Source organism: Leucopleurus acutus (genome assembly GCF_964270905.1).
Source record: "Leucopleurus acutus genome assembly, chromosome: 16".
Lineage (NCBI taxonomy): Eukaryota > Metazoa > Chordata > Mammalia > Artiodactyla > Delphinidae > Leucopleurus > Leucopleurus acutus.
This window is the reverse complement of record NC_139158.1, coordinates 57,997,773-58,020,579: the sequence shown is the minus strand read 5'-3', so window position 1 is coordinate 58,020,579 and position 22,807 is coordinate 57,997,773. Positions and strand designations below refer to the sequence as shown.

The window sequence follows — 22,807 nt, the reverse complement described above, 5'->3', positions numbered from 1 at the left end:
GATGAATGGATAAAAAAGATGTGATATATCCATACAATGAAATATTTGTCAATAAAAAGGAATGAAACACTGACACATGCTACAACATGGATGAACCCTGAAAGAAGCCAGACACAAAAGGCCACATATTATGATTCCATTCATGAAATGTCCAGAATAAGTATATCCACAGAAACTTCAATAAAGCTGTTACATTAAAAGAAGCAATATACGTGATACTATAAAATATCAAATGGTTTTCCCATCATCCAACATTTGCCCCCAAGGAACTGGTCATTTCCCAGAAGGAACAAACATTTCACAGTCTGGCATGTATCCTTCTAGATATTTTCTATGCGTATACAAGTAAACATTTAAAAAATACACATTGTTTTGGTAATTTGTTTTTCTCACTTCATAAAATATTATGGCCATTTTCTATGTTAGAAGATAAAAATCTACTTGAATTTAAAAAATGCCTGCATAGCAGTTCATTATGAATATCCCCAAATTTAACCAGTCACTTACTAATTGAGCATTTGGATTATTTCCAGTTCTTTGATATTATTAATAGTGTTGTCTTGAACATTGCAGAGCACACCTGTCATATTTCAGACTGCCCAGTACCTTCTAAACACCTTTCTCAGACTTGGAATTGGGAAGCCCGTCCCTGGCGTAAATGGCAGAAAACTGCTTTTCCAGCCTTTCTTGCCGTCTGGTGCAGGCATATGGCTGAAGTTCTACCACCTAGACTCCAAGTGGCAATGAGCATGGTGAGTGAGGGAATGTATGGTAAGCAGACTCCATTTTCTGGTGGAAGAAGTGGTTGAGATATCCCCTTCACCGGGGCAGCCCTACAGGAAGTTTGAGTGTTCCACCTGGCTGCCTAGCCAATACAGCCTGACCCTCCTAGAGACTCTGCAAGCTATAATGTACATTAGTAAATTCCTCCCCAGCTAGACATGCTGGAGTGGGCTCTACTGTTTGGAATTAAAAATTCTGCCTGAAACAAACACCCCTATACCTATATATCTTTGCACATTTGTAAAAATATAACTGTATGATAAAATTTGAGCAATGGAATGGCCATATTTGTCTCCAAAGAGATTAAATCATTTTACATTCCTATCAACAGTGTATGGAAAAAAAAAAGAGTGTATATGTGTACCTATTTTCTTACACTGTTGCAGTATAAAAAATCACCCCAAAACTAAGTGGCTTAAAATAATGATAATTTATTATTTCTCATGATTCTATAGGTTGAATGGGCAGTTGTTTTGGCCTGGGGCAGCTCAGCTGGGGCTGATGATTATCTAAAATGGTCTCACTCACAGGCCCAACTGGGGTCTCAGTCCAAATGGTAGGAATGGATGGCTGGGCCTCTCTCTCCACATGGTCTTTCATCCTCAAGCAGCCTAGCCCAGGCTTCTTCATATGGTGGTCTTAGCTCCCAGAAGCAAGAGAGGGCAAACCCCAATGTGTAAATGCTTTTCAAGCCTTGGCTTGTTTCATGCTTCTTGATGTCCCACTGGCCAAAGCCTAGTCACAATGCCCAGGTGAGAAGTAGATTCGACTCTTCAGGTCTTGATGGGAGGGGCTGCTTCTGCTGTGGCCATAATTTTAATCTACCACAGTTGGCTATGTAAGGATGGATTCCTTCCTCCCTTCCTTCCTCCCTCCCTTCCTTCCTCCCTCCCTCCCTCCCTCCCTCCCTCCCTCCCTCCCTTCCTTCCTCCCTCCCTCCCTGCCCCTCCTTTGTTTCTTTCTTTCTTTTGGCCATGCCATGCAGCTTGCAGGATCTTAGTTCCCCAACCAGGGAGCGAACCCAGGCCACGGCAGTGAAAGCACCAAGTCCTAACCACTGGACTGCCAGGGAATTCCCAGATTGTTTTTGCTTTTTAAAAATTTATGGGCTGGGCTTCCCTGGTGGCACAGTGGTTGAGAATCTGCCTGCTAATGCAGGAGACACAGGTTTGAGCCCTGGTCTGGGAAGATCCCACATGCCGCGGAGCAACTAGGCCCGGGAGCCACAACTACTGAGCCTGCGCGTCTGGAGCCTGTGCTCCACAACAAGAGAGGCCGCGATAGTGAGAGGCCTGCGCACCACGATGAAGAGTGGCCCCCGCTTGCCGCAACTAGAGAAAGCCCTCGCACAGAAACGAAGACCCAACACAGCAAAAATTAATTAATTAATTAATAAACTCCTACCCCCAACATCTTCTTTAAAAAAAAAAAAAATTATGGGCTTAACACTGGCCCACTTAATTTTTTTCTTAATGGAATGGGATTAATGTTATTTAATAACTTTCTATTCTTTTTTTTTTAACCAAGTTTTTAAAAAAAAAATATTTATTTATTTACTTGGCTGAGCCACCGGGTCTTAGTTGTGGCACACGGGATTTTCTAGTTAAGGCATGTGGGATCTAGTTCCCTGACCAGGGATTGAACCCCGGCCCCCTGTGCTGGGAGTGCAGAGTCTTAACTGCTGGACCACCAGGGAAGTCCCAATAACTTTCTATTCTTGATCATGAGTCCCGTAATTCTCCTATTCTATTCCACATGCACCCCCATGCACATGAAACAGAATAGCTCCACAGCCCATGCACAGGGGCTAATCATTAGTTTTCCAAAAGAGCATTAGTAAACCACTATAGTAAATTACTTTCTGGAATGGATTCAAAAGTAAATTTGGAAATTTCTCATTAATATCTAAAAACTGAGCAAATCAGTAATTTTGATTTATTGACAAATATTATTTTTGATCTCTTATACTTTTTTTTTTTTGGCTGCATTGGGTCTTCATTGCTGCACACGGGCTTTCTCTAGTTGCGGTGAGCGGGGGCTACTCTTCTTTGCGGTGCGCTTGCTTCTCATTGCGGTGACTTCTCTTGTTGCGGAGCATGGGCTCTAGGTGCATGGGCTTCAGTAGTTGTGGCTCACGGGCTCTAGAGCACAGGCTCAGTAGTTGTGGCGCATGGGCTTAGTTGCTCCGTGGCATGTGGGATATGCCCGGACCAGGGCTCAAACCCGTGTTCCCTGCATTGGCAGGCAGATTCTTAACCACTGCGCCACCAGGGAAGTCCTAATCTCTTATACTTTTTAACCCACCTGATTTTGTCATTTGTATTTTTATATTCCATAACTATAATTCATATACTTTACCCTTATTTCTATATTTAAAGAGATTATATGCTTATCTTTAGCTTGTTTATTGATTTACTTATTTAATTCTCTTCAAGGACTCTTATTCCTCACATGCTGGCACACTCATTTATTCCACAGACACTTCATGAGCACTTACTATGTACTAAGCATTAAACAGAAATGATTTCTGTCCTCGCAAAAGCTAAATCTGTATTCTATAATTCCTCTCTTTTCTCTAATTGTCTTCATTTCTTTGTCTATTTCCTCTCAAAATTTTTTTTTGGCTGTGTGGCCTGTGGGATCTTAGTTCCCCGACCAGGGACTGGATTTGTGCCCCCTGCAGTAGAAGGGAGGAGTCCTAACCACTGGACCTCCCGGGAATTCCGTATTTCCTTTCCATTTTGTTTTAGCAGTGTCTACTTTTACTTCTCACTGCTTTGAGATTTTCATTTCTATAGTGAAATTTTTATTTTCTTTCTAGGACTCTAACAGTTTATCTTTCAGCTGCTTTTGTCAGCTAAATTCCTTTTCCCCGATCTTTTCTATTTAACTGCTTTATTTATAACCTGTACACCATAAAATTTACTCATTTAAAGTGTACAATTCAATGATTATTTTTAGTAAATTGTTTACAGAGTTGTGCAACCATTGCCACAATTCTGTTTTAGAACATTTCCAATACCCCAGGAAGATCCCTCCTCCCCATTTCCCCAGACCTTTTATATCTCTTCCTTGAGCTCTTCCCTCACCACCCTGTTAGTTTCTCTTCTCCTTAACTTTTTATTGACGGTGTAGAAGAGTGCTTGTCTAGAGTGTAACCTTTGTCTGTTCTTTGTTTATTACTATCTTTTCCTACCTTTCTATGTTAATATGTCTAGTAGTGTCTAGTCCCCTGTTAGACCCCTTTCTGCTTTCATTCATCTTTAAGTAAAAACTTCAGAAAAAGAAGAGACATGGATGGTAGAAAGAGTGGCATGTAAGACTCAATATGGCATTCTGAAGTACAATGGGGATGCTCAGCATTCACTACAATAACCTAACCTAAGGCAGAAGGAAAAATAGACCACCTTAGCTTTATTATGGGAGAGCAGAACCTAGGTCAGAGCTAAAGAGAAGGGAGAATGGTGAAGACATTTCTTGGGATCAGTTAAGGTGACTAGGGAAGTAACTTCTAATGTAACTTCTACGAGAAGTCTAAAGATATCAACTTGGGACTCGAGAAGGGAGCTTTTTCAGATGAAGATCTAAGGATAGATCAATCAGTTACCAGGAGATGATACTAATATGGACTAGCCAGAAAAACCACATGATTAAAGACCTTGGATACATTCTACTAGGCTAAAGGGAGAGGAAGTCAAATAGCTCTATGAAGGGACACTGTAATGTTTGAAACTTCCCAGTGAGGATTTCTCTCATGATGAAATAGGTACTTCTAGATACCACTGAGGCAGTATAAACTGCAAAACCCACTCAGAAAGCTATTTGGAAATATGAATAAAGAGTAATAAAACTATCATACAATTAATTAATATCTTTGAGGAATCTATTCTAAGGAAATTATCTGAAATTTCAGAAATTTATATGGATAAAGATGTTCTCATAGCATTATTTATGATAGTGAAAAGCTGGAGACATCCTATGTGACTAACAATGCGGAGCTGGTTAAGACTATTATGTCCATATATGCACATAATGATTACATACCCAATCAAAATGTAATTACCACTGTAATTGCAGGAACATATATATGTTCACTTACATAACATGTCTATACGTTAACCTCAGAAGAAGGATATAAAATTATATGTATACCACAACTGTAAAAAAGCATGCACATAAAAGACCAGAAAGGAATTCACAAAAATTATAATAGTTAACATTGAGTGAGATTATGAGTGAATTATACTCAATTTTCTTTGTTATTACTTCCAAAGTAGAAAAAAAAGTTCACCTGTTTGTAATGAGAATAAGTGTCATTAACTGAGGTAAGATGCTTTAAGATGGCTTAACCACATGAAAAAGTATCTGTGAGGTACTCCAAGTGCCTTGGGACACAAAGCCCCTCCCCTGCAGTAAAGAGGAAAATAAAAGCCTGCCATAGGCATTCTTTTTTTCTGGGAGAAGCTATTTCAAGTCCCTCTGTCCTAGAAGGGTGACTTTTCAGTGCACAAAGTGGTGAGAAGCTGCCAGTCCAAATGCTGGCTCTGAGGACCTAGCACTAATCAAATGACAACTGGGCATTTATTACATATAAGGTAGACTGATGCATTCCAAAAGATAAGCACGTGTAAAGATGTGTCTCCTACTGGGAGGTGGGAGAAAACTGCTTTCTGTACCCTTAAACACAACACACCCTGTGGGCCAGAGGTGGTCCTAAGTATGTACCTGTGCTCCATGTAGCAGCTCAGGGGCTCCACACACACTGTGATGGCACCAATGGTGAAGGAGGACTTGACATTTGAATCTGGATGTATCTGCAGGGCCTGGACAACATCAATAACATCTGTGTAGCTGGGGGGGAAAAAGGGAATAATTAGTTTACCGATTGGCGCTTTAGAGTGCGGGAAGAGGGTTATGCTTGCCGAGTGGCTGAGTAAGGGTGGAAGGAAAACCAAAAGGGGGAGACTGCGACTAGGTTCCTTGGGGTCACCCCACTTCATGATTTAGAGCCCCTGGAGTCCACAGTGCTTCTGTATTTCCGAGTTCCATTAGTTCTAACCGCAAGAGTGAGTGGAAGAAAGAACCCTACTGCCCACTCCCCTTATGAGAAGCCTGCAGGTGACCCTGGGGCTCTGAGGGTGGGATTTGGTGTTTTCTAATCAAGTTAGGATCTCCCGCATTGGTATATTTTCTTTAATAGCTCTTTCCTCTCCTTTCATCTCACAGAACATGCAGGCAAGAGAAAGAGGGATTATGAGACATATCTCCAAGTCAGTAGACACATGTCAAACACCAACTGCATTTGTATCTCCTGCCTGGAACTCCCTCCAGGGCCAATTTGATGTTTTCAATTACAACTTAATATGTTCCTGATCCAACTCTCCCACATCTGCTCCTCTTGAGGTCTTGTCCTTCTCAGCAGAGGAGATTCCACTCTTTCAGCTGCGAGGCCAAAGGTTTGTTTGGCATCTTCTTTTACTCCATTTTTTCTTAATCTTTAAAATATAACTATGCTCATACTCCCACTCTACCACTGAGTCCAAACTGCTTCTGTCTTTGTATCTGTATCTGTCTTTTTTTTTTTTTGTCTTTTTTTTGTGTGTGTGTTTTTTTGTGTTTTTTTTTGTATCTGTCTTTGTATCTCCCTATAACCTGTTTTCAACACAAAAGTTAGAGGGGTCATACTAACCCCATCAGGTAAGCCACTGAGTGAGTGGCTTCCATCCCCCCTTTGGCCTGAAAGCCAAAGCTCTTACAATGGCCCACACAGCCCTCTAAGATCTGACCCGCACTGCAGGGATGAGTTTAATTTCTTACTATTTCTTCCTGTACCTGAATCTAACTACTTTGACCTCCTGGCTCTTCCCTGAACGTGCCAGGTATAATTTCACCTTTGCACTCCCTGTCCCCTCTCCTGTAATGCTCTTTTCCTCAGATGTCTGCAAGCCTCACTGCCTCAACCCGCTTCGGGTCTCTGCTCAATTGGCATCTTATGAGAGAGGTGTCCTCTGACTTCATGCAGCCTATGGGATATAGCAATCCTCTCTCTTGATACTCCCCACCCTCACCCCAATTCTTCTCCAAAGCACTGACTACAGCTACATACACTGTATTTTCTAATTTGCTTATTGTGTGTCTCTGCAATAAGAATGTAAGGTAGTTGCTGGGTGCTGTAATCAATGGTGCCTAAAGCAAGGCAGGTGAATGAACTGGACATTGAACTCCAGGCAGACCCCTGGCCACTCCAAGAACACTGTCCTGACTGACCCAGTCTATCACAAAAGGTCAGTTCTTATGGAGGAAAAGGCAAATCTGATGGGCAGCCTTGCTGATCATACAGACCTGGTCTTAGCCTGGGGCTGGGGGGATAGGTACAGCCTGCCTGGGCTATTTCCTGAGTTCCTACAAACAATTCATTTGTACAACGGTACTTGACTTTACTCCACACAACAACATTAGCACCCCCAACCCCAGGTCTGCCTCAGTCCTGACCAAACAGCAGTGGGCGCTTCAGTAGAGAACATGGTGTGCTAGGTTCTACAAAGAGCGAGCCCTCTGCTCCCTGGTTTCTCTTGAAGGCTTCTCCCACTGCCTGGGCATGTGTGTATATGACCATGTAGAGTGCTTTCCACTGGTTCTGTAGTGTTTGGATGGTCCTAGATGCTAGGAGAGCCCCTCACACTGCAGTAACACTCTGGTAAGCAGGCCTGAAGCTTACAAACTGCCTTAAATCTCTTTGTAGTTGTGTTTAATGGCCTTAATGCTCATGGTGAAGTGCCCTAGCCTTGCTCCTCAGCATCAGCTTTTTCCTCTTCTTCTAAAGAAAAGTGTCTGGGGGCTTTTTACTTTCCATGTTTGGTACAAGCTGTAGAGACTCTCATTTCTTAGGGCTAAAAAGAACTGAAAGGGACTTCCCTGGTGGTGTAGTGGTTAAGAATCCACCTGCCAATGCAGGGGACATGGGTTTGATCCCTGGTCCAGGAAGATCCCACATGCCGCGGAGCAACTAAGCCTGTGCACCACAACTACTGAGCCTGCGCTCTAGAGCCCACGAGCCACAACTACTGAAGCCCGCGCACCTAGAGCCCGTGCTCCACAGCAAGTGAAGCCACTGCAATGAGAAGCTGGCGCACCGCAATGAAGAGTAGCTCCCACTCACCGCAACTAGAGAAAGCCCGTGTGCAGCAATGAAGACCCAACACAACCATAAATAAAAAATAATAATCATCTTAATTTAAAAAAAAAGAACTGAAACATTTATAAGTCAGTCCTGAGGATTTTGGCAATTTTAATACAATAGATTTCCCTTAGACAGGGTGACTGGGGAATTCCCAAGTTTTCAGAGGATTACATTAATTTTCACTGATTTTAATGGAAAAAAGTTAGAGCAAAAAACAGGCCCCAGGCTTCTTGGTGAGGCTAATGTATCTAGGTGAAGCATCTGGGCACTGCAGCCAGGAGCCACTGAAGCAGACAGCAGGTCTTTGGTGTCAATCACTCTACTTGTTAATGGTGTGCCTGCTAATGCCCTCCCTTACTGCCCAGCCCCTGCCTTATAACCATCCTGGGCATGGCTTCCAGACAGCAGGAGGCAGCCCTCACCTCAGAAGGATGCACACCGATCCAACTGATGAAGCCTGTACCTGGCCACTCTGGCTAAACTGCCCCAACTGCATGATGAAGGCAAAAAACTAACTCTTTGTATTGCCTCTTTCTTGTCAGTATTCTCTTTATTAAAAACAAAAACAAGGGCTTCCCTGGTGGCGCAGTGGTTGAGAGTCTGCCTGCCGATGCAGGGGACACAGGTTCATGCCCCGGTCCGGGAAGATCCCACGTGCCACGGAGCGGCTGGGCCCGTGAGCCATGGCTGCTGAGCCTGTGCGTCTGGAGGCTGTGCTCCGCAACGGGAGAGGCCACAACAGTGAGAGGCCCACGTACTGCAAAAAAAACACAAAACCCCCCAAAAAAACAGAAACGAAAAACCCAGCAGGGCTTTAACTTTCTTTCCTCTGAAACAACATATTCCATACAATTGTCTTTCGGGCTCTATTTTACATTTGCAATTTAAGCCTACAATTTTACCTCGTTTTACATTAATTCAATTTTTGTTTTGAGCAATACTGTTTTAAATGTAGATAATGTAAAGAATAATTTTACAATGTTCCAGAGTATAAACAAATACAGCCCCTCAAATTCCTTAAAATTATTAAAACTCAGATTTCCACAGTTTTACTTATTTGTGTATGTATTAAGTTCTATACAATTTTGTCACCTGTGTAGGCTCCACCACCACGATAAAGATACTGAACAGTTCCTCACCACAAAGCTTGCTTATGTTGCCCTTTTATAACCACACCCATCTCCCTCCTGCCCCCAACTCCCATCCCTAACTCCTGGCAACCACTAATCAGTCCTCCATTCCTAAAATTTTATCATTTCAAAGTACATTAATTTTTAAAACAACAACCTAATAATCCACTTGATGTCAAAGCTCAGTACCACTGCCTACCTGCTGCAGTAAGTAGAATGGGACCAGACCACTCTAGGGGCAAAAGAAAACTCTGCCCTACAGCACAGAATCCTGTAAATCAAAATAAAGGCCACATTCAAGGAATAAAATTCTCAACTTGAGAAGCCTCTGGGGTGTCCCCTCACCAACAACCTCAATACTGGGCTCTCAGGCCCAGCCCCAAGGAGATGGACATGCTACAAAGAGGCTGCCATGTGTTCCCTGCTGTGCCTCAAGAGAATGGGCCCAGCCTGTAATAACAGTGTCATAGTGAGCACCACAGCAGGAAATACATCTGAGGTTCCTAGTGTCCTGGGGCTATGACTGGGCAAGAACTGGGTCTGAGAGTACAAGTGGGCTGGCCATACACTGTCACTGCAGTCCAGAGCAGCCAGGACAGCTAGCACTTTTGCAGACTTGTACAGTTAGAGACAAGGAGTCAACAATGCTTTCTGAAGTAATGGAAGATGGAAATGACCTCAGCTGCACAATGTCAAGCTACCAAATTTGACTCCAGGTCCACAGCCCCAATGACTCAACTCTGGAGAAGCAGCAGGAGGTGATGAAGCTAGGCCAACCCATTCCTTTGACCATTAGAAGCGATGGAAAACAAGTGGTTTCTAGCCTTCTGGCTCTGTGGCTTCCACAACCTCAGCCCACTAGTAGGACAAAAGGGTCAACAGAAGGGAAGCCCAAAGCAGGTGTAAGAACAAGATCTAAAGAAGAGGAAAGATGGCCTGGCAGGGCACATACTCCCACCTGCCTCCTGCAGCACCATCGGCCTGGCTTTCCTCCAGTCCTCACCATCACACCCCAGAGACCAAACAGGGTTTTGGATCCGGGCCTATTCTCTACTGGAAATAATTAGCCAGTTGCAAATACTAATTATTATGAGCACAAAAAAACACAGCATAGCACAAAAGCACTTTGTGAGAACTGCCAAAAGCTTCTTTATCACCAACTATAATGACAGTAGCAAAGAGCACAGCCCATGTTTTCCTGATCTGACACGTTCTCCTCTGGGCCCAGGGATGATGGGCCTGCTTCCTCCCTGGAAGCTCTTAGAACAGGTCAAGGGAAGCTCCTTGCAGCCAGGGCTCCCCAAGCAGTGGTACACACTCCGAAACTGTCCTCACAGGGAGCTCCTTGCCCAACTGGATTATTCATGCTCCTCACTGAGGGTCCAAGGAAACCCTCCTGCACTAGCCATTCCGTGGATGATGGGGCTCGAGACTAGAGTGTGGGGACTGTCTCTGCAACTCCACAGGAGGGAGGACTGAAAAAAACTGAAGCTCCCTTGCCTCGGTGGCAAAGGAAGAAGCTTAGGGACCATTACTGTTAGAAGAATTATCAAAGAATCTTGCCCAGAAAACCACCTCCCTAACTCTCTGCCTTCTGAGGATATTATGATGTTGAGGCCAAACTTAAAACTTGTGTGCAATCTTCTCCAGTCACTCTGGGCCACAGGATGGCAACAGTTCTTGTTGAAGGCGTATCTGTGTAACACAGACACTTCTCATGCATGTGTGTTTGTTCTGTGCCCCAAGTTAGCCACACATGAAATAACAATAATGGCAAGGTCACCACCCTACCCCACTATCCCCAAAAGGCTTCCAGCGCTCACCCTTGTAACACCACCAGTAGTCTGGTCTTCTTGCGTATGTAGGCTGACTGGCGGGCAGAGCAGTTCTGTTGGGCCTCCAGGGCGCTGGAAAGGTATCTCTGGAAGTGGGCAGCGTGAAAACATTCGGAGCTGTCCATGACTTGACGGTATACCATCCACCTGGAAATGGCAAGTGTAATCTCAGCATGAGGACCAGGCCCATAGGCTCTGCCAGTGGATTCAAATGTGACCAGTACACCCACAGACTCTCTGTCCAGTGAACCCATACAGGAGAAAGCAATCCTGGCACCACAGAAATAGGCAGAGTGCACTGGCTGGGTGGGGAGCCCTGTATCCTGCAATCACTACCACTGGAGCTTTTGGCAGGAAATGCCTTGCCACAGGAAAAAAGGTCAGATAAGCACATGACCAACAGATTTCAGAGTTGAGAAAGACTCCTGAACAGGCAGTCACTTCCTGAAAGATCATTCAGTAAAATGGCTTCAGTCCAGTTTTCAGTAAAATTCTTGCTAAGAATAAGTAATGGAGGGAGGGGGAGTTCCCTAGGGGCCCAGTGGTTAGGATTCAGCACTTTCACTGCAGTGGCCCAGGTTCAATTCCTGGTTGGGGAACTGAGATCGCACATGCCACGTGGCACAGTCAAAAAAAAGAATAATGGGATAATGGGTAGGGTGAAGAATTCAGATTCTTTACAGAACAAAAGCAATGGAAATGAGGGAGGAACTCGTTAGCTATTGAGTACTCATGAAGGAGGCTCCCCACAGCGCCCCCCCCCACAATCTCCCACTCTAAACTCCCAAACTTCTAGGTGATTTCAGTCTTCTCAATTCTGCTATATGGCCTCCTGCAGGATGCTTTGCCTTTTTTTTTTTTTTAAATAAATTTATTTATTTAATTTATTTATTTTTGGTTGTGTTGGGTCTTTGTTGCTGTGTGCGGGCTTTCTCTAGTTGCAAGCGGGGGCTACTCTTTGTTGCGGTGCGCGAGCTTCTCACTGTGGTGGTTTCTCTTGTTGCAGAGCACGGGCTCTAGGCGCACAGGCTTCAGGAGTTGTGGCTCGCGGGCTCTAGAGAGCAGGCTCAGTAGTTGTGGCACATGGGCTTAGTTGCTCCGCAGCAACTAAGTGGGATCTTCCTGGACCAGGGCTCGAACCCATGTCCCCTACATTGGCAGGCGGATTCTTAACCACAGCACCACCAGGGAAGCCCAGGATCCCTTACTTTGAGGTAGACCAACTAGTTATTAAAAGCCTGGTCGGGGGGCTTCCCTGGTGGCGCAGTGGTTGAGAGTCCACCTGCCGATGCAGGGGACATGGGTTCGTGCCCCGGTCCGGGAAGATCCCACATGCCATGGAGCGGCTAGGCCCGTGAGCCATGGCCGCTGAGCCTGCGCGTCCGGAGCCTGTGCTCCGCAACGGGAGAGGCCACAACAGTGAGAGGCCCGCGTACCGCAAAAAAAAAAAAAAAAAAAAAAAAAAAAAAAAAAAAAAAAAAGCCTGGTCGGCAAGGGTTGTTTAGCAATCTGCCAGCCAAATGGAAGTGATGGATGAATGATTTCCCCAATTTTGCCTAAGCCAGCATGTCCCAGTTCCACCTGAGCTCACGCAGTCCCCTTGTGGTCACGGAAGGATCACATCCACCAGCTCTCAAGTTCTAACCACCCTGGTCCTGAATTCCCCTGCTGACCAGGCACATTCCCAGGCCTCTGCCCATGCTGGTCCTGCTGCTACAGGGCTCTTGCCCAGATACCCAAGGGTTCATTCCCCCATTTCCTCAGGCCTTTGCTCAAATGTCACCTTCTCAGTGAGGTCTTCCCTGAGTACCCAATTTAAAACTGGAATCCCTCCCCCAGCCCAGCACTCCCTATAGCATTCTCTGCATTAATTTCTCCATAGCACTTTTCACTAGCTAATATACTATTTTCCTTATCTGGTTAACTGTCTATCTTGCCAAACTAGAATACAAGCCAAACTAGAATACAAGAAGGTTTCCCAGTGCCAAGGCAGACCCAGACATAGAATCCCTTTCCCCAAAGCAAAGGCAGCAGCCATACTAACCTGCCGTATTCCTTATGCAGAGTGACCAGAAAAGCACAGAGCTCGCTAGCATGACAGCCTGGGAGGCCAGTTACAATGCTGATAATTACCTACATGAAAGAAAAGCCATGTGGGTTTGTGATTCAACTGGGAGGCAGCGTTGTGCAAGAGGTTAAAAGAACTGACTTCTTGAGCCAGGTTCTATGGGTTTGAACCTCAGCACCAGCACTCACTAGCTATGTGACCTTGGGCTCACAACAGAATCTACCTTGCAGGGTGGATGTAATGATTAGCTAAGTTAATATATGTAAACAAAATGCATGCAACAGTGTCTGGCACATAGCAAACACCATATACAACAATGTAGCGTTACTATAATAATTTCCATGGAGCAGGCTGTGACTAGATCAGTCTATGTGTGGAACAGATAACTAGTGAGAGCCTGCTGTATAGCACAGGGAACTCTACTCAATGCTCTGTGGTGACCTAGATGGGAGGGAAATCCAGAAGTGAGGGGATATGTGCATAAATATGGCTGATTCACTTCGCTGTACAGCAGAAACTAGCACAACATTGTGAAGCAGCTATACCCAATAAGCTAAAAAAACAAAAAAAGTATAATGGAAAATACTGGGCAGAAAGGAGGTTTGGGACAAAAATGCCACAGGCTAAATTGGTGTCGTAAACTCAGCGAAGGAGGGGAGTGGCCTGTGCCTTCCAAGCCACAGGGCCTGAGCTAAGGAAACAAACTGGGTGGAGGAAGCACTTCTCAATCTTGATGGGGAGAAGAGGTGCAAGGCTGCACTTTCCTAATCTTGGCACACGACCACATGAAAACAGGGCCCTCTGCAGGCAGACATTCCAAAGCAACTCAAGAAATTCACCAACAAAGAAGGGGTCAAGCAGAGGAAGAAAGGAACCATGCATTTGCTGAAGGATAACGATGTCAGTGACATAGCATGGCAAGGGCTTCTTTAAGTATGTTTTATTTCACAATACACAAGACTCACTGGGACAGGTCTGGAGTGAAGTTCAACTTGGTGGCACTCATCACTTGAGCTAGTCCCATCAGCACAGAGATGGCTATGGATGCCTCTTTTATGGGAAACAGTTCTCCCTCCTCCCCTCTGACCAGACCCTTAGTATGTATCCCTTTCTGTGCCTGTGGGCAGTACTCCATGTAACTGACTTTCTGTTTATACTCTTCCCATCCAAATTTCTCCATCTTGGTTCCCATTCCTCAGCACCTACGCCTCAGCCTCTCAAATCCCAGCAAACATGCTCACAGCCAGATACCTTCTTACTTTAAGGCCAGTCCTGTAGCACTTTGTTATATGAAATATCAATACATATATAAAAAAATATGTAAAATATAACATTTTCATTTTTAAACTCTTGCTTAAGGGAAAAATGAGGCTTCTGACTGCTTAATGCTTCTATTTCCTTTTGCATCTGAGTGTCTTCTAGATTTGCACAGAAATAAATGCCCTCTTTGAGCATATTATGACATATGGTTCCAAAGAAATGGTGGGAGGAGTCAAGAGGAGAGGCGTGTGAAGCAGGAGCAGATTAAAATCCACTCTTGGGAAGACAGTGTTTATAAAGTGTCACCTTATCCTGGTGGTGCTAGCAAGGTCTTGCTAACACTTCCCCTTACGAAGCTCAATGTGTCAGGTAAGTCCTTGCAACCAGAAAGAGCTGATGGCATGAGAGTACTGAGCAGGAGTTTGGAAGACCTGGAGGAGCAAGGGGAAGGCACAGCAATATGCCAGGGTTTCATCATTGCTATGGGGCTCAGCTGGGGTTAATGTAGATGCCTGTACACAGTCATTATATAGAGCAGGTTTCATGTGTATCATTACATCAGTATCCAGGGAGGTGGAGAGTCTTATAAAAGGGACTCTGCCTGAGCTCCTTTTGTTAATTGACACTGAAGATTAAGGGCAGGCTATCAGGATTATCTTCCCATGAATTCCCAGCTTATTTGGTGAGCTGCTGTACCTTGTCATTTTCTACTGTGTGAGTAGGGTTGATTTCAGCTTGCTGCAGCAGGACAGGGAGATGGGTCCTCATCATGGGTTCCCGACTAACGCTGCTGACGGCAAAATGCTGGAGAAACCTAGAAAAAGAAAGACAATGCTATTATGTTACCATCACCAGCCTTGCCTGAATGTGCCCATTCACATGATAAACTTATTTAATTGCTGAAAAGAAACCTTAGTGAATATCTCTAGAGAATAAAATTGTATATGGTGTGTCACTACTACTTTTTATAATTATTCTTAAGAAGCTATAAAGAAAGAAAATGGAGCTTAGAAAGCACCAACTCTGAGGTTTCTGACATTTCAAAAGTCAGAAACAGAAAAACAGAGCTCACCCATCCAGCTCTGGGAGTTTGGCTGAGAGTAGCTTTAGAGGACTCCGTTTCTCCCCAGCAGAATGGCTCAGGACACTGAAGAGCTTCTGTGCACTGGAGTGTCTGGAATATCAAAGGCTCACAGATTAGAATTCCATCTCTCTACAGCAAACATACTTTACATAACTTGTTCTGATATTTTCAAGCCAAAGTCCCGTGACAGAGTCAATACTTCTAAAACAAGCATCTCACTGACTTAAGCAAAATTCGGCATTAATGCAAGATGACTGGTTTGCCCACATAGGAAGCCTGGCCTAAAACCTTTGGTAATACTACAGGTTTCTGATTCTTGGTGGATTTCATCTCTCTTGACTTTTGTTCCCCAAGGGCACTGGCTACCTGCAAGTTGGCAGCACTGGAATGATTGTGTCGGCCCTTTCAGAAGCCAGGACCCCTGTGTTACATAACACAAGTCATCCTGCAGAGAGAGCAGACACACACAGCCTAGGGAAGCAAGCATAAACACTGAAGGCAGCCACTTACAATCTCTTTTGTTCCACAGATAATCCATCTTCCTGGATCACTTTTAAAGACAGCCCTGAGTTAGCCTGCTGTTGCCAGAGGGAGAAGACCTAAACAAAACAGAATTTGAGCAAAGAACACTTTAAACCCAACAACAGGATATGGAACCCACATGGGGATTTGATGGCTGTTGAAAATCTAGACTGTCAGTACAGAGAAAAACCATCATAACAAACAAGTTTGTTCCAAAAATAGAGGCCTGAAGCAATTCTGTTCTGTATTTTTAAAAACTAGAATTTCTTTCTGGGTTCTTCTCCCAGGGATTCTGCTCCTTAAGAGGCCAGGAAGCACAGAGGAAGGTATCAGGTAATACTGTTCTGGCAGCAGGGGCATGTTTTCCCTGGTGATAGGGCCAGACAGAAGGAGTTCAAGCAACTCCTGCCTAGAGGCAGAGGAATAGCTGAAGAGAATCTCTAGGTTCCTAGACTGAAAGGACAAGCACAAGGAGGTAGAAGGACCAGCTGGCAGTAAGATGGAGACACAGACAGGCCCTAAAAGCCGCTCTGCAGCCAAGGCCAGTTCTTACCTCCTCCCTGTTCTACGAATCTATCCTGAGGGAGGGACTGTCCTCTCAAAAGCTGTTGCACCACACCTTTCCAAGCATTTCCACCAGAATAAGACTGGCCATTTGTATGACTCTGGCTACTGCTTGGTCTCTAAGTAGGCTGTATAATTCTTGGTGAGCTCCCTCACTCGTGCAATCTGTGCTGAAAGCCTATGGTGTGCAGCCTGCCAGGTGGAACCACTTGCAAGGGCAGGGCCTATGAACCATGGGGAGGGAGAGTTTGGGGTGGGGTAGAGAGCTCTGACCCAGTAGGTTGGGCCTAACAACTCAATAAAGTAGCTAAAAGGAAAATGAGTCTAATTATGACTTATAAGGGACAAAGAATATTTTTCTTAGAAGTTAGAAAGCCTTTTGTTCAGTTCCTTTAGGTTCTCACCTTTCAATGGCAAGAGTCTATTCCAGAACCCAAAAAGATCAGAAGCAGCCACCCTCACACCAGCCCTCCCAACTCTCCCTCTCAGCACCTCACTGTTAGCCCTGAAACATTGCCTTACCAACTAAATTGCTAGGAAAAAGGGTAGTAATTGTTTTGCTGAATAATGATTGATGTTACCTCTGAGTAAAATGTTTGGTATATCTTGGATTTGGGGAAAAGGGCAATCATCAGAAAATTGTTTGATCCACGGAAATGAACTGGAAGATGGGGAAGCAATGAACTTTTGAAGTCTATCAGAAGGGCAGCAACAATACTGGTGGAATCCTAAAGAGAAAAAGAGGGAGCATCACTGAGAAAAGCCATATGCATGATACAAGCCCTCACATCTACTGTCAGAACACATATGGTGAATGTCAGTCCAGTTATTTTCACATTACGTGGTTTACTGGGATTCAGTTATAGATGTGCTTACCCACACCCAGTTTTAGGAGATATAGGAAGTACAGGGTCTTTTCTCCTAAACTGAAAATATCATCTCTTCCTAGGATATTAATCCCTTATCGGATAAATGATTTGCAAATATTTTCTCCCATTCTGTGGGCTGCATTTCACATTCTTAATAGAGTCTTTTCATGCAGAGAAGTTTTAAAATTTGATGAAGTCCAACTTATATATTTTTTTCTTTTGTTGTCTGTGCTTTTGGTGTCAAATCCAAGAAACTGCTGCCTAATCCAAGGTCACGAGGATTTACTCCTATGTTTTCTTCTAAGAATTTAATAGTTTTCGTTCCCACATTTAGGCTTATACTCCATTTTGAGTTTTTTTTTGTATACAGTGTAAGGTAGAGTCTAACTTCATTCTTTTGCATGTGGATATCCAGTTTTTCCAGCACTGTTTGTTGAAAAGACTGTCCTCTTCTCATTGAATGATCTTGGCACCCTTGTTGAAAATCATTTGACCATATAAGCAAGACTTTCTTTTTGGGCTCTCTATTCTGCTCCATTGGTCTACATATCTAATCTTACACCAATACCACACTGTTACAATTATTGTAGCTCTGTAGCTAGTTTTGAAATTAGGAAGTGTGAGTCCTCCAACTTTCTTCTTTTTCAAGATCATTTTGGCTATTTTGGCAAGGGAGTCCCTTGAGATTCCATATGAATTTCAGGATGGGTTTTTTCATTTCTGCAAAAAACGCCATTGGAGTTTTAACAGGAATTGCCCTGAATCTATTGATTGCTTTGGGTAGTACTATCATCTTATTTTAATATTAAGTTTTCCAGCCCATGAACGTGGGATGTCTTACCATTTATTTAGGTCTTCTTTAATTTCTTTCAGCAATGTTTTGTGGATTTTGGTGTTTTAAGTCTTTCAACTCCTTGGTTAAATTTACTGGAATTGTTTCCTTAAGAACCGTTTCGGATTATTCACAGTTTGGGTACAGAAATGCAACTGTTCTTTTATCTGTTTATTTCATATTCTGCAACGTTGGTGATTCGTTTGTTAATTCTAACAGTTTGTGTGTGTGTGTGTGTAATCTTTAGGAATTTCTACATATAAATCATGTCATCCATGAACAGAGCTACTTTTACTTCTTTCTTTCCAATTTAAATGCCTTTTATTTCTTTTGCTCGCCTAATTGCTCTGGCTAGGACTTCCAATACTATGTTGAATAGACGTGGCAAAAGCAAGTATTTTCGTCTTGCTCCTGATCTTAGAGGAAAAGGTTTTTTTTTAAAGTTAGTTTATATATACTTTAAAATTTTTATTTATTGATTTTTGGCTGTGGGCTTCTCTAGTTGCAGCACATGGGCTTAGTTGTGTTATGTGGGATTTTAGTTCCCCAACCAGGGACCAAACCTGGGCCTGCTGCATTGGGAGCATGGGGTCTTAACCATTGGACGGCCAGGGAAGTCCCTTTTTTTTTTTTTTAATAATTTAAGATTTCATTATGAAAGTCGTATGTTCATTAAATAAAAATTTGAGAAAAATATAAAAATAGCTAGTGGGAAGCAGCCGCATAGCACAGGGAGATCAGCTCGGTGCTTTGTGACCGCCTGGAGGGGTGGGATAGGGAGGGTGGGAGGGAGGGAGATGCAAGCGGGAAGAGATATGGGAATATATGTATATATATAACTGATTCATTTTGTTGTGAAGCTGAAACTAACATACCATTGTAAAGCAATTATACTCCAATAAAGATGTTAAAAAAAAAAAAAAAAGAAAAAGAATAGAGAATAAAGGTTAAAAAAATTAATCCAAGGTCCCATCACCCAACTCCAACTACAGGTAACATTTTAGTACTTTTCCTTCTAGTCTATTCTTCCTATTCATTCATTGACGTCCCTTTTTTATGTATTGGGAAATCATATTCACTTTTACAGTTTCATATCTTGCTTTTAAAACTTAATCTACCATTCACATCTACCATGTTGTTGTAAACTATCTGTAAACGTTTTCAAAGGCTGCATCTGACTCCCCTCTTAACCCACCACTATGACTGGACATTCATATTATAAATTCCACTTCACCTTTTGTTTACTTCACTGTACCTTTTATCTACTCTTTACTAATTTACTAATTTACATTAGTGGTAATTTACATTAGTGGTAGCATGCATCTGATGTGCTTCCACGTATCTGTTAACTAACCTCACGTCCTCTGAACATCCATGACCTGGCACTCAGTGTTTTCATGTTGATAAAGTTAGAGCTCTTCATAGAAAAGAAACAGCAACTCATTTTTTTTTTAATCACCAAAAACAGTTTTCCTGGTTTGTGTTTTTGTCTTTTAATTCCCCTTTTGAATACTTTTTAGAGTTTTAAATTATTAGTGTGATAAATTTTATGCTACATCCATACAGTGGAATACTACTCATCAATAAAGCAATAAAAAGGAAAAACTATTGATACACACAACAACATGGATGACCTAAAAATCATGTTGAGTGAAAAATGCCAGGCTCAAAAGGGTACAGAATGTATCATGTCCATTTATATAACATTTTAGAAAATGCAAACTAATCTACAGTGACAGAAAGCTAGTAAGTGGTTGCCTAAAGCCAGAAGCTGGGGGAAAAGATGATCTGCAAAAAGGTATTAGAAAACTTTTGGGGGGGTGACAAAAATCTGTATCTTGACTGTGCTGGTGGTTTCATGAATATATACATCTGTCAAAACTTTAAACAGATACAGTTAAACTGTATGTATGTATGTATTTATAATATATTTTATTCAATCGAACATATCCAAAATATTTTAAATGTAATCAATATAAAAATATTATGAGATATTTTACATGCTTTTTTTAGGTATAGCTGATGTACAATATTATATAAATTTCAGGTGTACAACATAGTGATTCACAATTTTTAAGGGTTATATTCCATTTATAGTTATTATAAAATATTGGCTATATTCCCTGTGTTGTACAATAAGTCCCTGTAGCCAGTTAATTGCACTTAGAGTATATTTCAATAAATTATCAGCAAAAAGTTAAAAAATCCTTAAGTGGTCAAATCTGATAAACTGTTTCTTTAGAATTTCTTGTATCATTTCTAAGCTTAGATTAGAAAGTCTTCCTGTCCCTAAAGATTTAATAAATATTCATTTTTATATTCTCCTTAACTGGACTTATTGTGATGATCATTTAATAATATATATGTCTAAGACAGTAGATCTTAAAAGTTCTCATCAGAATCTGAAAAAGAATGGATATATGTAAATGTATAACTGAATCGCTTTGCTGTACACCTGAAACTAATACACTGTAAATCAACTACACCCCAATATAAAATAAAAATTAAATTTAAAAAAGTTCTCATAAGAAAAATAATTTGTAACTATACCCTTCTTTCTACTTATGAAATTTTAAAATATTTAATTTTCTCAGAAGTTTATTTTCATTTTTGATATGAGTTAAAAATCCATCCCCACCCACCCCAAAATTAGGTAACTTATCATTCCAGCCCTTAAGTTTCACCCTTTCCTTCCTGATGTTGGAAGACTCTTTAACCTAATTAATATCAAATATCAAAGCTTTCACCTGATATAGCCATCTAACCTGTCTGGTTGGTCTGTCTGCATTTTTGAACAGCCTTTAAGGAACCAGGTTCTATGTGGAAGAAAGACATAACTCTTTCTGACTTGCTCACATAATTCATTTTCAGAGCTATCTGACCAAACCACTTTACCCGGTCTCTGTCCCGGCTCCGAAACAAGCTGGTTTTGAGGCTGAGACCACACAGGGTGGAGAGCCTGCCCTCTGCTCTGGTGTCACACTGTGATGAGCTGTGCCCTGGCCAAAGGGTACAGGCTAGGAGAAACTCATAGCTACCCCTATGGCTCACAAGAGCCTCTCCATGACTTTCCTGCCTGCCTGCCTCAAGGGCAGTGCTGGTTCCTAACATCCTGCCCTGTGGTGGTAGAGGGAAGACAGGGAGTTATTTGATTTTCCCTCAGAAGTGTGAGTATCTTTCTGAACATCAAAACCATGGACTGTAAAACACCTACCCCATCATAAAACAAAACGGAATTCATGTGATCCTTGGAAATGATGATATTTCCGTGATGACGGTCAGAAAACAGAAGTCCACCAGAGAAGAAATGTACTTTCCCTGGAAGGAAAAGAGATCTGGTAAGAGGGCTGGATTCTGGGGGCCAGTATCACAGCGTTCTTCCTGCAGGTTCCAGGCCAAGACAGAGTGGTAACTAGAGACCATCTGAAGTGCTTAAGTTAAACAATCTTTATGCTGAGAACTGTGCTCTGAGAAAGCCAATGTACCCTCCTAGGGCCTCAGAGAGAAATGAGGCATCAGATACAGTCTTTGCATAAGAATTAGAAAAAGCAACAAGTGAGTAAGTTATCAGCTGATGGAGAGAGGCAAAATTCACATTCACTTATGGGTGTCTTCCAGGGAAATACACTAAAAAAGACTTTGGGTATATCTGCTCCATTACTGAGTTTATAGATGTTCCTTTCTACTATTTTGGCAGAAGCTGGCTCAGCTCTGAAATGACCACATCTCTCACATAAGGCCCAAGAAAGGGCACTAAGGCATCAGTTGTTGAAAGAATGGTGAAGGGTGCTTAAGAGCCCCTTGCCAGGAAAGGAACATGTGAGTTAGGCAATAAGTGAATTCTACAGACACTGGAGGCTGCTGTTCTGTAGTTCCCAAAAGCAAGATGGATGGGACATGGACACTGAGTGTGGGTTCCTTAGAATAAGGATTCAGGTTTAAGGAGAGCTGCTTGTTTCCTGGGTGGCCAAGGTTACACAGCAGCTCAGTATGGGCCCTAGGGAGTAGATCATAGAAATGATGGACACTAAGGTGACAAGGGTTAAGGCTGGGCCTGGGCTTGCTTTGGAGACCCAAATGAAGCACCCAGGGCACCCATAAGACACCTAGGTGAAGCTGCTCTCTGGAACGGTCCAAGCTGGATCCTTCCTATTCCTGTAATAGCCTTTCTTTCCATGTTTTCACAAACAGAGAAGAGATAGAGTATTTCTTAGAGCTCAAGGCACAGGCTTGGGGAAAACCGCCAGTATCTTACTGCTAAGGCAGAGGACATGAGACCAAGAAGAGGGACTGATTCCTTGAGCTGTAGTTCTAAAAAGGCAGCCCCAAAGCTGTGTAAGTTGTAATGACAAGAAGAGCAAAGGCCAAGTTTTGAAGGTTTCCTGAAAAGGTGGGGTTTCAGGAGGCAGAGAGGGGCCTAGAGAGTATGTGTGCTTGTGTGTGTGCATGTTAATGGGGGGTGGGGAGAAGTGGGGGAGGTGGAGGCAGTTTTTAGGTACTAGAGGACGGTTTGAAGCCTGAATCTCAACAAAAGAACAAGACAACCAGTCAGCGGGAACTAATGCCAACCTTACCAGCCAGCCCAGTTCAAGGCACTCAGTGAGGTTCAAGTCCTGTAAGTCTCCTACCCTCTAACAAGTAAAACCTAGCCTCACCTACACACAGTCTTGCCCTATGGCC

General features: G+C 42.9%; 1 protein-coding gene across 2 annotated transcripts in view; it reads right to left on the bottom strand.

The window, feature by feature from the left end:
* DNAAF9 (dynein axonemal assembly factor 9) overlaps window positions 1-22,807 on the bottom strand; it is a gene marked incomplete at its 5' end in the record, with an annotated part of 146,909 nt that overhangs the window by 25,743 nt on the left and 98,359 nt on the right. For both annotated transcript variants that reach the window (XM_082858006.1, XM_082858007.1), the window contains 8 exons: window positions 5,509-5,634; window positions 10,917-11,075; window positions 12,973-13,061; window positions 14,953-15,070; window positions 15,329-15,430; window positions 15,851-15,939; window positions 17,008-17,154; window positions 21,342-21,445. In XM_082858006.1, the coding sequence (XP_082714132.1) occupies window positions 5,509-5,634; window positions 10,917-11,075; window positions 12,973-13,061; window positions 14,953-15,070; window positions 15,329-15,430; window positions 15,851-15,939; window positions 17,008-17,154; window positions 21,342-21,445 (934 nt within the window). The remainder of the gene's footprint in view (window positions 1-5,508; window positions 5,635-10,916; window positions 11,076-12,972; window positions 13,062-14,952; window positions 15,071-15,328; window positions 15,431-15,850; window positions 15,940-17,007; window positions 17,155-21,341; window positions 21,446-22,807) is intronic.